Source organism: Talpa occidentalis, unplaced genomic scaffold (assembly GCF_014898055.3).
Source record: "Talpa occidentalis isolate TD23 unplaced genomic scaffold, MPIMG_talOcc4v2.1 talOcc4.3, whole genome shotgun sequence".
NCBI classification, from domain to species: Eukaryota; Metazoa; Chordata; class Mammalia; order Eulipotyphla; family Talpidae; genus Talpa; species Talpa occidentalis.
This window is the reverse complement of record NW_023603184.1, coordinates 29225505-29241062: the sequence shown is the minus strand read 5'-3', so window position 1 is coordinate 29241062 and position 15558 is coordinate 29225505. Positions and strand designations below refer to the sequence as shown.

Below are 15558 nucleotides of genomic sequence, written 5' to 3'. Positions count from 1 at the left end.
TAGTATTTAGTATTTTCAAAAAAATTATGGTAGTTTTTTTTTTTTTAAAGATTTATTTTATACAAGAACCGGGGTACAGGCCAGATATGTGGGAGGGTGAGAGGATTCACCAGAGACAGAATGGGGAACAGAACAGGCAGACTGACGAAACACACTGCTGAGGGGAGCAGCAGGCGAGACAGGAGAGGTCTGCTGCGCCATGTGGGACCTTCCCCGGTGGCCAGGGATGAACCGGCACTGCAGATGCTGCGGGCAGCTTTGCAGCCCAGTGCTCTACCGCTGCACCACCAGGGGGAGGCCCTAAGGTAGTTCCTTTTAAGATTCACATTGAGATGTTTCCACTTAAATGAGTATCATCATACTTTTGTGGACAATTATAGAAATAAACATTTCTATTGCCATTTCTTCATTCCTACACTGTCGATAATGATTTTCTATATTATGAATAGAAATTCAGGAAAAATAAGATTAGCAGAATTCAAAAGAAATGCACCAGATTTTTTTCCCATTAAGGAAGAGGAATAAACTGTAATTTTCATTTTATTTTAGTTTTTAAAAAGTTTGACTCGAGTATAGCCAAATGACTTAACATGATACCAGAACTATTCTAGACCTAGATTTTCCTTTTCAGCTTTCCATTTCAATATTTTTTAGTTTGTCTTTTTTATTTTAACTTTCAAGCTTCAAGTAGGGACTGAAAACATTACTTCGTCTAAGCATGTTTGATTTTGTGCCAAAATGACCGAACCTAAAGATTTATTTGAGGCAATAGACTCTTCAGCCCGATTTTCCTACTTATGACATTATGACAGCAACCATTAAGAAATATTAACAGATTTTTATTTTAAAATATCAGTAATCATAAGTATATAGTAATAATCACAAATTCACCCCACAAGTAACATCTGTATACGTATTTTCCTTTTATTGGCTCTTAAACCAGCATGTTTGGTTTGTGAGTGTGTTTTTCTTTTTTTGAAAAAACCTTTGCAGTTCACCTTTTAAGGGAGATAACTCCACCTGAAAGAGAGAAGGCGAGGAAGGTCCATCAGTCTAACTCCCTGAAGTTCCCAGCATATTTGGAAGACTCAACATGTTGTCAGTGGAATGTCTGTCCTTTGCAAAGCCAGTTTGCTCTAAACAGACTAACCTAGGCAGAACATGCTCGAATCTGCCATATTTAACATCAGTATTAAAAGTGGGGCTGTTCGCCTGAATGGAAAACAGTTTGTGGGGAGGGTCTTTGCCTTTTTTGGGGAGTTATTAATAGTTGCTCAATCCATGAAATGCAAGATGTATCCATTTTGTGCTGTCCAACAATGCAGTTTATTTCTCACCAGATAAGGGCTTTGTAGGCGACATAGCAAAGTCTACCTTGCCTGCTTGAAAATGTTATATTGATAGCTTCCTTTGGCTATCTTATTTGAAGAAATTGGGGCAGATCCCATTCTCTAATAAGTTTGTATATGACCTATCAGAAGGAGATTTTTCGTATGGATTGGGTTCCATGATTGGTTATTAAAGCTTTTTTTCTTTCAATCTAAGTAGATCTTTGCTTATACATTAACTGTACTGAATTTGTCGTGTCGGCTAGTCATCCTTTGGCATCCACTGCATCCATTATTTGGGCTTTTAGGGTTGTCAGTGCCCTTTGATAATCAGGATAACTTTTTTAAGTTCATCTCCAAGTACTGATTTTAGTAAAATATTTTTCTTTTTGTTTCCAGTTATTTATAGCACAAAGTTATATAGATTTTTCAAGTACATTGAAAACAGAGATGTGGCCAAATCAGTTTTGAAAGAGAGGGGTCTTAAGAAGATAAGATTGGGAATAGAAGGTAAGACATTTTCATTATTTCAATTTCTTTTGAAAAAACAAGGTTAAAAATTGGATCCCACTTAGAATTTATTTTAAATACATTGCCAGAACTATTCAGGCAAATGATTACTGAATGCATAGGTAGTAGACAAATAAATGATAAAAATCTGTTTCCTTTATCTGAGAAAATAGGTTATTAGAAATGATTTATTTTGTAAGATTTCTCTGTAGTATAGACATGTGAATTTGTCTTTTCTTCTATAGTTCACCCTAATTCATTCTTATAAAGATTTATTTATGCATACAAGAGCTGGGGTACAGGCCAGAGGTGATGGGGGGTGAGAGGACTCACCAGAGACAGAGTGGGGAGCAGAAAAGGTGTATTGACTGAAACACACTGCTGAGGGGAGCCACTGGCGAGACAGGAGAGGTCTGCCCTGCCATGTGAGTCACCTCCCTAGCCAGGGATCAAACTCTTGCTGCAGTAGCTGTAGATTGCTTCAGAGGGATGACGCTTAACCCCTTGAGCCACCAGGGAGGCCCCCCTCCCTAATTCATTTTTGGCAAAGTTCGTGTAGTATGTGTGGGCATGTGTGTATATTCCCCTGAGATTGACAGAAGTCTTTGCCTAAAGACTGTTGGAGCTCCTCAAAGCCCAACAGAATTAAAAACTACTTTCTGAAGATTCATATAAAAGTCATACTGGCAGCTTGTGTCTTAAGGTATGATAATAGCTTATTTACAAATTAATTACAAATTGCAAGTGTTATTTCATCGTAACTACATATGAAAATACTTTTATTATTTTTATTGAAGTGTCATTATTTACCATCCTTACTAGTGTTTTGCTTTTTTTTTTTTTTTTTTTTAAGATTTATTTATGGGGTATAAGCAAGGAGTGTGAGGGGTGAGAGGATTCACCAGAGACAGATCAGGGAACAGAGCAGGCAGACTGACTGAAACACACTGCTGAGGGGAGCAGCAGGCAAGCCAGGAGAGGTCTGCTGCACCATGTGGGCAGCTCCCTGGCCAGGAATCGAACTCATGCTGCGGTGGCTGTGGATAGCTTAATAGGCTGCATCTTAACCCCTTGTGCCACCAGGGGGGCCCCCTTGCTAGTGTTTTGACAATATATGATTTCCTCTCTGGTGTATTTACTGTAGCACTTCCACCACTGAAACACCCATTGTCCTCCACTGTAGTCCATTGTGCTCTTCCCTCCTCTTCATCCCCAGTTCCTCACTCCTTCCCCAAAAGATCTATGGTCTGCTTTCATTGGTTGGTTTTAAAGTTTGCCTTTGTCTAACTATGTTTAGTTTTTCTATACTCCACATATAAATGGCACTGTTTGGTGTTTGTCTTTCTCCTTCTGGCTTATTTCACATAGCATAATCCTTTCCAGCTCCATCCATGTTACTGCAAATGGCATGAGTTTGTCTTTGATTGCTGAGTAGTATTCTACTGTGTGTAGCACATCTTCTTGATCTATTCATCAGCTTTTGGGCACTTAGGTTGGTTTCCATATGCTGTTATAGTGTTGCTATGAACAAAGGAGTGCAGATTTCCTTTTGGATTAGTGTTTTTGTATTTTTTTGTGTAGATACGTAGGAATGGAATTGCTGGGTTGTTTGGCCAATCCATTTTTAGTGTTTTGAGAAACCTCCACCCGGCTTTCCATAGGGACTGGACCAGTCTACATTCCCACCAACCATGTGAAAGGGTCCCTTTTTTCTCCAGCACTTGTTGTATCTGGTCATTTTGATATGGGTTATTTCCACTGCTGTGAAGTGATATGTCATTGTGGCTTTGATTTGCATTTCCCTAATGATAAGCGATGATGAACATTTTTTTATCTGCCTATTGGTCACCTGTATGTCTCCTTTGAGTAAGTGCCTAGTTTGCTTTCTGACCCGCTCCATTTTTTTTTTTTTTAAGGTATAATTTACTTGAGGTTCTCCCTGTTGATCCAAACCTATTTCTAATGTTACTTCCCACTGTTTCCCAGTACATACCCTCTGCTTTAACCAGACACATCTCAGGGTCTCCTAACCAGCCATATGTTCCAGCCTCTATAGCTTAGCTTATGCCATTTTGTCTGTGAATGATACTCTCTCAAGGGGCATTGCCCGCCCCTTGTTTCTGCCTATCTCAACCTTGCTCATCCATTAAGATCCAGCACAAAGGAGGCCTTCAGGAAACTTTTTTCTATTTTAGCCCATTAGAATCTCATTCCTCTTCTGAATTCTTTACACCTTCACCATTGTCCTCATGCTTTTATGTTGTATACTTTGTTTTAGTTGGTCTTTGATTTTATAAACAATTTCATCATCTTTAGGTGACCAGAAACCCCTTTAAGGCAGTATCTGGATATTATAATTGTTTGATACAATAGCTGCTAAATTATTACTTGTTGAAAGAATAAACTGGTAAATTTGGAAGCCAGAGATAGACTTCATTTACTTTATCATTTTTTTAAAGGAATAATCATTCTCTTCAGGTAGGTGGATATCCAGGAAGTTATCACTTGTAACTGATATATTCTCATAGTTCGGTCACGCTTTGTCTAAGTACTTACTTATGCCTATAATGTACAGGCATATGCTAGGCACTGGGGTTGCAGAGATAAAGACACTGACCATGTAAGAATGCACTATTTAGGTGAGAGTTAGAGATACCAAAAATTAGATACAGAGAATTGCAACTTAGTGCTGTAAATATTGTTAAAATAGGAATTCAGTGGAGCTTAGGAAGTGATTAACTCAGGGCAGAGGGAGATGGGGAGAGACTCAGTGATTTTGCTAGGGAGAAAAGAGCTACAGGGATGAAAGGAGGGAATGGGAAACAGGCAGCAGGACTGTGTATGTAAAAGCACAAAACAGATTATTAGTGCTTTGGTGAAGCAGAATAGAAGTGAAAAGTTTAATATGGCCAATACAATTGCAAGCTCTAATAGATTAGAGGGACGTATGTAGGGTGGAACCAGTTGTAAAAAAGAAAGCCTTATGTATTATGCTAAGGAGTACTGACCTCTTTTAAGCATGAGGAAACCATAGGTAATGTTTAAGCAAGGATGTATTGGGTTGTCAGAAAAGCCATCATATATTTTTCTTTGCAAAAATGCAGACTTTTCCGACAACCCAGTAGTATGACTACACTTATACAGTGGTGACTTTGTATAGAGGACAGATTAGAATATGATGCAATGGGAATTTTAGACTTCCTAATTGTCCAAGAGGAATCAGTGACAAGGGGTTAAGAATGGAGACCTGTCTAACCTCTAGTATTGTCCTTTAGTTGGTAATTGACTGGAAGTGTGAAACAAAGAAGACATTCTGCAGAAGGTTTTCAAAGTTTTTATCCTGCTTGCCCTATGCTACCCTGAACCTCAGCCCCCCCACCCCCACCATATACATGCACTCTACCCATGGCAAAATTTACTAGCTATCCATGTCCACATTCATCCTCTTATGCAATAATCATTACCTGAGTCCCTACTATGTGAGGTCTTTCTATTTTTCTGATCTTTGCTGTGGTCTGTGATCCATGGGCCAAATCAAGCCCATACCTGCTTTTTATAAAGTTTATTGGAACAAAGACATACTCATTTATATATTTATATATTGTCTGTTGCTGGTTTCTCTTTACAATGGCATAATTGAATAGTTGTGGCAAAAACCATAGGGCCTGCAACCTTGAAGTATCTATTATATGGCAGTTTACAGCAAGATGATTGCCAATTCTTGCTAGTAGGAAGAAGGAGAAAGGAGAAAAAAATTATGGTAGTTTTAATTGTAATATTATGGTAGTTTAATTGTAAAATTATTTTAATTGTAAAATTATGGTAGTTTAATTGTAATAGTTTCTAACATGACTTAGGAATCTAAAGAAATCACCTTACTGGTGAATGAAAAATTTTTAAAACTAAGTTGTCTTTACTAGTTGTTACTTTTCAGTGATGTTGATTCAAAAGGAGGAGGTAGGTATAATTAGTCAGGGAAAGCTGCTGTGGAATTGTCTCAATGAATTGCTTGGTTGTTGGTAGTCACAATATTAAAATGATAAAAAAGATAGGGGTTTAAAACTGGCTTTGCTGACCTAGATGCAAAACCACTGAAGCTAGAGAGCTTTATAGTGGTCATTTGAAATAAAAAGGAAAGAAAAACCTCAGAGCAATATAAAGATGAGATGTAGGCTTAAAGAAGTAGGCTACTGTGGCAGTGAATTGCAGGCTTTGAGGCCAGATAATCAAGGATAATAAGGATTCATAGATACAGATCAAGGTACACCAGATTCAGGACCTATCCCCTGCATGCTCTTCATATTATTCTAGTGGTTGGATTATTGAGTAGCCAAAAGGATGGTGGAAGGGGATATGACTTACATAGGTAAGATTTAAGGTTGTGGTTGATGAACTGATTGAGTAGACTATTTCCCTTCTTTTGTTCAGGAGCTATAGCAGGAAAGTCCTCTTTAATATAAATTGGTGAGAAAAGTGTGTGGATTCTGTTGTGAAAACTTTTCTCTCCTTCAGGTTATCCTACCTACAAAGAAAAAGTAAAGAAAAGGCCTGGGGGCCGACCAGAAGTGATTTACAACTATGTCCAAAGGCCTTTTATTCGAATGTCCTGGGAAAAGGAAGAAGGAAAGAGTCGACACGTAGACTTTCAGTGTGTAAAGAGCAAATCCATCACCAACCTGGCAGCAGCTGCTGCAGACATTCCCCAGGACCAACTGGTAGTCATGCACCCGACTCCACAAGTGGATGAGCTGGATATTCTCCCCATTCATCCCCCTTCTGGCAGCAATGACCTTGATCCTGATGCACAGAATCCAATGCTGTGATGATGTTTCTTGAAACCATAGCATGCTACTATTCACGGTGACGTTGCACTCTCCTCATTCTGCACTGCAAGGCCACTCTTTTCATTGTGAGATGCACATAACAATGTTTAGGATGTTGCAGTGTAGGCTTTTTTAAAGACCAAAGGTAGCTGAATGGTTTTTTAAATGAGTACAACTCTAGCATCCTGAGGTTCCAATTATATAAATGTATTTGTTTACCAGTAGGTTTGTGAAATTGGGTCTTTGTATGGGGGACAGTCCTTTTTCACATGTCTAGACCTTTTCAGAAATTGTGGAAATTGGCAGCTGGGGTACTTTCAGTTTAGGTGTTTGTCACACCCCAGGTAAAATGCAGATTCTATTAGTTGCACTTTATGAATGGTGGTTAAATGGAATTGTTGAAGCCATTTTTATAGTTGTGATGCACAATATGTAACTAAAGTGCTATCAAAGTACTCCTTCAGTAAAAAGTATAGTTTGCTGCCCATGATGCGCAAAAGTGAATGTCATTGGGCTTATTTGAATGCTTATGACAAGATTCAACTACCCATATCTTATTTATCTCAGTGCCATTTTCACCCTTTGAGTACACATGCAGGGAGTATGAACATTCAGAGAGGGTTTATTCAGTCGGCCTTATCCTTAATCTGTTAACGTATTTATTTACTAATTTTTATTTTCCTTGAAGAGTTATGGGATAGCAAAATGAAGTGTTTGTTCTTCATTTACTAAATGATTGTAAACTCAAGTTTTTCATCAAAATAAACTTCCATTGTTTTAAACTTTCTGATCAACTTTATAATCACTTTGACCAGAGCGTGTCATAATTAGGTTTCTTTCCCTAGTGGTATGAAGGAAAGTAGAAACCAACTAGTAGTTTATAAAGGCCAAACGATTCTATAAATGTCATTTGGTTTGTCCTTCCACCACTGTAAAACACTTAAGATCCAGACACATAGCTTGTAGGGTTTTTCTATTTCAAATGTGAACGTTATTTATAGAACAAGGGAAACATTTATTAAAAATATTAACTGTCTAATACATTATACTTTAACCCATATTTATAGTAAAGGATTCTTACAAGGAAGAATAAACGGCTTTATGATACAATTAATATAAGAAATATCCACATGGGACTTCTTTGTAGTGTAAAAACACCATACATCTGAAATGACCATTTGCATATAAAAGCTACCAATGATGCTTCTGTGCACAATGATTAAAAAATTCAACACAAACAGAATCCAAAATATACAATTAATGCAAGCTATCCACAGCTAGCCCAATAATCATATGATGAAGAAACACTGGAGCAGGCTTAGGTCCACTTTGTCTGAAGTTACACATGGTAAGATTGACTTGTATCAATGGCTCTGAAATGGCTTTTATGAAGACAGTACATAAAAGCTGGTCTCTCCTTATCCAGTAAACTTCATAGTCTGTAAAACTTCACCAGTAATGCACTTTGATCCTTACCTGTTGTCAAAGCAACACGTAGTGTTTACAATGGCCATGGCAAGTCACTAAAGTCAACAGGGCCACCCAGCCCAGCATCTGCTTCCAAGAGGCTCATTATGACAGCCATTGCTGCCTCATCATTACTGGGGCTACTTGAGCCTTGATCGTTGTCTATCATGTCTATGCCTATGTGAGGGTTCTCACCTGTGGGAGGAGATAAAGACCAGTCAGTGATCACACCAAAGCGCGTGTAACTTTCAGGAACAATCCTGAAGCACACCAAGAAAGTTAATAGTGTGAGAAAGCCTTTTTGGGCTGCACTGCCATAATATTTGGCATTTTTCAGAGGGAAAAGCCAATATTTTAGAAATAAAATGCTTAAAATTCAATAAATGTTAAAATTCAAACATAAAAGGCATTTCAGGTGATCGCATTTTAAGTCTATAAGCAGAAGGATAAACTGGAAGGTAAAAATCAGGAAAAGAATCTGAAAAGAGAAGTTGGGTGGGATAAGAGCAAACTTCCCATCCTTCAATGATTGAATACCCTCGAACTGCTTATTGACCACCTTTATATATCAACTTTCACTGGTTCTCCCCTGAAGAGATTATGTTCCGTACAGTAGGAAAAAGCCTGTGTCTAGACTATTCTCTTGAATTCCATGGACAAATTTGGACCCCCACCTGAACTCTTTAAAGATTTAAACAAATATTAAGCAAATTTTAAACCTTCACTTTGTTCTTATCAACTTAGCTAAAACTAGTTCATACAATTCAGTTAAAACTATGCCAGATGCTTACTGCAATGAAATAATGTCACGTACCAAGAATAGAAGAACTATCCGAATATGGATAGCCTGGGTTCTCTGGAGCCTGCCCTGGTAGTAGGCCACTGGAAGGAATGTCTGGTGTCCCTCCATTTAAAATCTACAAACAAAAGAAGTTTTCACAGGAGGTTCAATCAGTTGTATTCATCATATGCGCAATGACTTCAGTTTCCTATGGAATGAATTCAAATAGTTTGGAATGATCTCGATAAGAAAAACCTGGACCCCAAAACTTTTCCTTAGATTCAGCCTACACAGGCAATTTAAAGCTGAATAAAATCCCTAGCGCGTTCAATTACCTTAAATGATGCTGTTCACCTATTCAAGGAGAAGGACTAAATCTCAATTAGGCCACCTGGGCTGTTCTCCCATAACTCAGAGAAATAGATTTTACAGCAATAGATGATGCTAAAAGGGGGGGAGGGCTGTAAAACTGGCTCTAAGGAGTCACAAATAACAAAACTTTAGAAATGAAATCAGTTATGCTACAGGCGCTGACTGCACTAGCCAGTGGTTTAATAAGATAGGTCACTGAGGAGCATTACTACTTAAATTTTCTTTTCCATCCTGTTTTCTTCCCCTAGCTGAGTCTCATTACAGAGAAGCATCTTTGAGAAGTATTTGGATGTAGGTGACAAAATGCTTTTTGGTAATGCTGGAATTTCAGGGCAGGTGTGATTCCAGGCCTTGCCAGTAGATGGCATTACAGCTTTTATTGCCGCAGTTCGGTTTCGGGTCTAGGCACCCATTTACTATCTCAAAAATTGAGGACTCTTGAGGAATTGTTTATATGATCTATACTAATAGTCACTATTTAAAGGTAAAGTTAAAAATATAACCTATTAATATAAATAACATTTTAATGAAAACTTCAAAACAAAAATATTTTCTATTTTTTGCAAATAATGTATAGCTGAGTAGACTACATATAGGATTCTATATTTGCTGTTTCATTGTTTTCAGATTTGTTTCACTGAAGCATATGAAAGAAATTTGGCCTCTCAGGGAAGCTGGAAAAGGTATTTCATTAGCCTTTTCAAAATAATCGTCGTTGTCTTTGATACTACATCAAACTCAAGGAAATTTTCTTAAATGTTAGTTGCAGTGTAGTATCTGCAACCGTATAAATGAAATTTTGTACTCTGCTATGTTGAAATCGGCATTTAGAATAGATGAGTCTGCTTGTTTTTGAAATTATCTTGCTGTGTCACTTGGAAAGTGTTGGTTCACTGAGTCAGGCAGAGCTTCCAGATGTTGACACATTTCATTATACAATTTCATAATATGACCATTTTTAATATTTACCTGTCTCATCAGAAATATCTTGTTAAGCTTTCGAAAGAAGCTGTTGAGCTAAAAGTAGATTATGTTTTTCTAAAACTTTCAATTTTGCTTGATATTCAAGCTAAAATTTTATCATCAGTAATACTGTTAGTTGTTTTCCTTGAAGTGGCAGTCACTCCATTTTCAAGACAATATATACTAAGTACCCAAATCTGAATGAACCACACTGTGTGATAGTAAAAAGGGTATCCTATGAAAAAAGAAATTCAAGTCAATCACATAAGTGCTTTTTCCCCCCCTTGAGACAACTGTCATACTTGCTATGCAGTGCTTTTCTATACTTCCCATTTTGTAACATTATTAGAGTTTTACTCAAGACTTTTATAAAAGTAATCATTTTTACTGCTCCATTAAGGACATTCTTAAATGGAACTGGCTTTTAAGTTATGTGTATGAGGAAAACAGTGACGACACCGACAGTATGGTGCCACTGCCCTGATTTGTGCAGAAGCATCAGTTTTAACCAACATTGCTCGTACACTGTCAGTGCACGTATCGACGCTGAGAAAAAAAATCATGTTTCAGTATTATTAGTTTGTTTGGTTTTTTAAGACTACTCTTCTTACATTGTTTTGTTGCTGAGGCCTCATAAGAATGTACATTTATTTCCAGAATTCCTCCAGACCCATTTTTATAAGCCCAAAGGAAAAAATTCCATAAATGCTTCAAAATGACTGAGTGCTTTGCAATGCACAGTAGAGTTTTAGATCTCTGGCAGTTGGTATGAAAAATCAGAAGACACCTTGACTTAGTTTGGGTTCATACTTTGAGGCAGCACTTATTAATAAATGCTCAGCTAATCTTTTAACATTTGGGAGTCTTGACCTCATTATATATAAAGTTGTAAGGATAAGATGGAAGAATGCAGATGAAAATTGCTTGAGTAATAATTTTTAGGTACCCTATTGGACTGATAACTTCTCAAAACAGTAGTAGGATTCCTTGTGCTACCAGAAAGTCAAGTGCCCGACGTTGAATTGAGAAGCCCAGAAGGGGAAACCACTTTAAGGGGATGGTGGATCCAGTATGGATGAAGAACCTCCAGGTGTAACGGAGCAGAGCTAAGTATAGTTGCAAGCAGTGGGGGAGGGTACCCGGCCCAGCTACTTTTATTGATGCTATTTTCAGAGTCATTACTGAAGGCTACTCCGGCACTTGCACATGTATGTATTATCGCATAATAGGGTTTCCATGTGCAGAGTTGCTGGCTGTCCTAACATTTTAGCCCCTTTATAAAGAAAACCAGGGCTTAAAAAAATTATAAGGGGTCACATAACTAGCTCCTGAGGAAGTCAGTCTGAAACCCAAGTCTGTTTTACTTTGACAGTACTCTTAGCCATTAATTTGTTGACTTTTGAACATTCCTAGGAGGAGTTAAAACCTTTTTTCAAAAATAAAAACTTTCACAGAAGATTCATATATAAAATAAAAATGTTGCTCTAGTAGAAGAGGTGTCCTACCCTGCCCTTCCTCACCAGCTACCCCGTCCCACCTGGCAGCACCACAGCTCATGGTAACCTGAGCCACTTCTGAAAATTCATGCCCTGCATTCAATGTATTTTGGGTCCCAGGAGTTCCAAGTGGGTAAATTACTAATATTCTTTATTTCTCTCTGTATTTTGGGAGATAGGAAAAGGAGGACTATGTCCAAAATGATGGCTTCTGGACTGTCCTAACCCATATTAACATCAGGCACTGTAGGTAGATCCATAATTTACAGTGAACACCGGCCTAGACTTGTATATTCTCCAGCAGAGATTGAAACAGATGAGTGGCTGCTAAACCCAGGGTGGAGCCTTCCAGACAGCTCCTCTTGGAGACGGTGACTGACAGGCATCTGTGCCCAACGCTGCCACCTCACCGGTGACCCAGGTGGCATATCCCTAACTTATCTGCAGTTGCAAAAGCAGGACTTACCTTTCAAAGCACTGCTGGTTTTGCTGTTTCCAGTGCCTTCACTAGACACGATTATTTTCTTGAAAACTGGCAGAGAACTAGGTAAGTTTTCTACGTGAGGCACTCACTAATCATTCCCTCAGCACAACAGAACCACCTTTTCCTGTGTCCCCCAGTTAAATGGAATAAATGCTGAGGATGTCGCAACCCCCCTGGCACTACTGGGCAGGCTTTTGTGCTGCGCGTCACACAAATACTTTACTTCGAGGGAAAAAAAGGCCCAGCTTGTGGCACCCACAACTGTAATTATATACTCCCACTTCCAACATTTGAGAACTTGAGCAAGAGGCTCTCTAGATTAAGAAGGACCGCAGTCTAAGAGTCACCAGGCTTACCTTCTTGCCTCCCGGAGAAGAGGCGTCAGGGGGAGGTGTACTTGTGATGTTCAATGGGCTAGAGCCACAGCTGGAAGGCGACGACCCTCTTATCCTGTCAGGGAAGAGAGGTGTTTGTTATGCCGCCTTTCCTTCCCCCGCCCGGGAGTATGAATTCCACACACGTGAAGAATAAAGATCTATAGCAGGGACTGGCAAACCTTTCTGTGAAGGCCAGATAGTAACTAGCTTCGGCTCTTTAGGCCATTTGGTGTCTGGCATAAGTACTTGACTCTGCCACTATGTAATACATAAATGAATGGGTTGTATCTGTGTTCCAATAAAACTTTATAAAAATAGGTGATAAACTAGATTTATTCCATAGGCACGTGATCTAGAATGTGGACCTTCAAGTCAAGCCTCTGTTAAAGCCCTCAGATTAGAGTCTATTCCAGGCTGATGAATTTCAACTAAATGACCAATTTTATTTCCTCACAAAATCTGTATTTCAGGGTTGGAGGAAACCTTTTTAATAGCATGAACTGGAATCCACAGCAAGTGATTTATCTTGTTCCTACAAACACTGGTTAGTAAATATTCAGGAAATGGAGGGGCTAGAGTGACACAGGCGCACCTACAGAGCAGACTCGCAGCAGTGCAGCTGGATTTAGGGAGCACATGGTAGCAGCTGTGCAACCACCAGCTCTCCGCTCCTTTTGACTCTTATTTGTACTGCCTACTTCTATAAATTCGTTACCACATTTTCTCCTTTGGATTAGAAACTCCTCAAAGGCAAGATAAAATTATATCATACTTTCAGCATACACAGGCAGGCACTAATTACTTGCTGAAAATGTCTCCATCCTTTTCCTATTTATGACTCTGAAGCCACTATTTTCCCCACAGTCCCCATCTTGGAATTGCTTTTGCTCGTTACTTCATCTTTACTACCTTCCTTAAAATGACTGAGTTCTCTTTCAGACAGTACCACCCCTATAAGCTGGGCTTCATTCCTGGGTGATTACTTGCTCACCTTCATCTCTTCCAATTCAGTGTCCACAATACTTAACCCTCTGGACATTTGCTTAGCATCCTACAATGAATGGGGTCTTGCCCTTTTTTTGGGTCTAAATTCAAATACGCTTAGCATAATTTCATGGGATGCTTAGTACTATCTCCCATCATGAGCCTCTACAAAAAGGCTCCCCAGTTAGATGGCCTGCTTTTAGAACCCAATATGCCACTCACATGCCCACTCCAGTATGTGCTTGTATTTTCTAGAAGGAATGCCCACCTTCATCACAAACCCTGGTTAAGACCAAACTCTTGCCTGCTCAGGAATTCTCCCTCTTTTCATTGTCATAAAGAAAACAGACCTCAAAGATCGTAAGATCCGTGAGGTCAGGTACTCTTTTGTATTATCCTTGGATGAACTCAATCAAAACACAGTGTTTAGTGGCTGATCACTGCACACAGGTCCTTCCTGAAGTAGACTAGGGCAGCTACCTCCATCATTCCTAGGGCTGGTGGAAGCACACTGGGGTAAGCGCCCTCTGCGGCCAACTGGAAAACGATCATCCTCTGAGTCTCCTAAGGGAATCAAGACAGTGGCAGCAGGGATTGTTTTTCCCTTCTGAGTATGTTCCTTTTTGTCTGCATTCCCAAGTAGTTGGTTACCATTCTCTCCACCCCCCAAATTCAAATCGACTTAAAATGCCTTCTCTGTGACTGCTCTTGAAGACAGAGACTCGGTATTGAAGCACTCAAAACACACCACTCACCCTATGTCTGTTTCTGGTCAGGAACTTGCCTGCGTTCCCTCACAATCCTCAACAGTCCTTGGGAGGTGGCTACTGCCTGCCATTTTTATGGTGTAAATCGACAGAAACCAAAAAATTAAAAGATGCTCTAAAAAAGCCAAGTTCAGGGCCTCCCCGGTGGCGCAGCGGTTGAGCGCTGGGTTGCGAAGCTGCCCGCAGCCTCTGCAGCGCCGGTTCCATCCCCGGCTGCTCCCCGGCCACCGGAGGAGGGTCCCACATGGCGCGCAGACCTCTCCTGCCGCCCGCTGCTCCCCTCAGCAGTGTACTTCGGTCCTTCTGCCTGCTCTGCTCCCCGCTCTGGCTCTGGTGAGTTCTCTCACCCTCCTGCGCTTCTGACTGTACCCAGTGCTTGTATAAATAAATAAATAAATCTTTAAAAAAAAAAAAAAAAAAAAAAAAAAAAGAAAAGCCAAGTTCAGAGGTCCAGGGTGCAAACTTCCAAACTTCTCTTAGATGCGGAACAGAAGTCTTGCGCACGAGAGCTTTCCTTCGTACCTGACCTGCTCGGTCTCTATTACTAACCTCAGGCAGCTTTTTGATTTGAAGAAGCTAATGTTTTAAGGGCTTGATCACGCGGCAGATCACAGCGTGTACTCCTGCCGTCCCGGATGTTAATGTACACCCATCCTCCCTGGAAGCTCTGTGTCATACAGAAGCAGTAAGAAAGTCGAGCTTCCAAGTAGTTCCCTTTAGCTCTGGCCTGTTTGGATTTAGGGTCTTTATTTCAGGCAGGATTTCCCAATCACGGCACTGCTGACATTTTGGACTGGCTAAGGTTTCTGGTGGGCGGGAGGGAACGCGGCGAGTGCCCCACATACTACAGGACATTTGGCCAGTGTGCTCCCTGCCGCTACCCACCGGGTGTTCCGCAGCAGCCTCCCGCCCGGCCGTGACAACCAAGTCTCCACAAGACCCCCATAGTGGGTGAAGCGCCCGTGTTTGAGGGGGTGGCGGGGGACTAGAAAGGGCTACTTGCCTGTGGATTTCCATGATTTCCTCAGCAATCATGCGACCTATTTTTCCTGCCCCGGCCCTGGTTCCCCCTGGAATCCCTGGAACAGTGGGGTGGGTCCTCTTCGGGCCACCTACAACAAAGGAATCTGAGAGTGGGAAAAGGGAACACCGAGGAAGGAATGCTATTACATGTTAAATCAAAACCAGTTTACCCCACGATGTGGA

At 40.1% G+C, this 15558-nt stretch overlaps 2 protein-coding genes across 14 annotated transcripts in view; one reads left to right on the top strand and one right to left on the bottom strand.

Annotated features, from left to right (window-relative positions):
- BTBD10 (BTB domain containing 10) overlaps positions 1-7451 on the top strand; it is a 68372-nt gene extending 60921 nt beyond the window's left edge. For all 4 annotated transcript variants that reach the window (XM_054699386.1, XM_037522693.2, XM_037522694.2 and 1 more), the window contains 2 exons: positions 1728-1838; positions 6351-7451. In XM_054699386.1, coding sequence (XP_054555361.1) covers positions 1728-1838; positions 6351-6661 — 422 coding nt within the window. In that variant the 3' untranslated portion in view covers positions 6662-7451. The remainder of the gene's footprint in view (positions 1-1727; positions 1839-6350) is intronic.
- Positions 7452-7655: 204 nt separating this feature from the next.
- Positions 7656-15558, bottom strand: part of BMAL1 (basic helix-loop-helix ARNT like 1) — a 254388-nt gene continuing 246485 nt past the window's right edge. For all 10 annotated transcript variants that reach the window (XM_054699379.1, XM_054699380.1, XM_054699378.1 and 7 more), the window contains 4 exons: positions 15356-15464; positions 12581-12674; positions 8943-9045; positions 7656-8323 (listed from right to left, as the gene is read on the bottom strand). In XM_054699379.1, the coding sequence (XP_054555354.1) occupies positions 8163-8323; positions 8943-9045; positions 12581-12674; positions 15356-15464 (467 nt within the window). In that variant the 3' untranslated portion in view covers positions 7656-8162. The remainder of the gene's footprint in view (positions 8324-8942; positions 9046-12580; positions 12675-15355; positions 15465-15558) is intronic.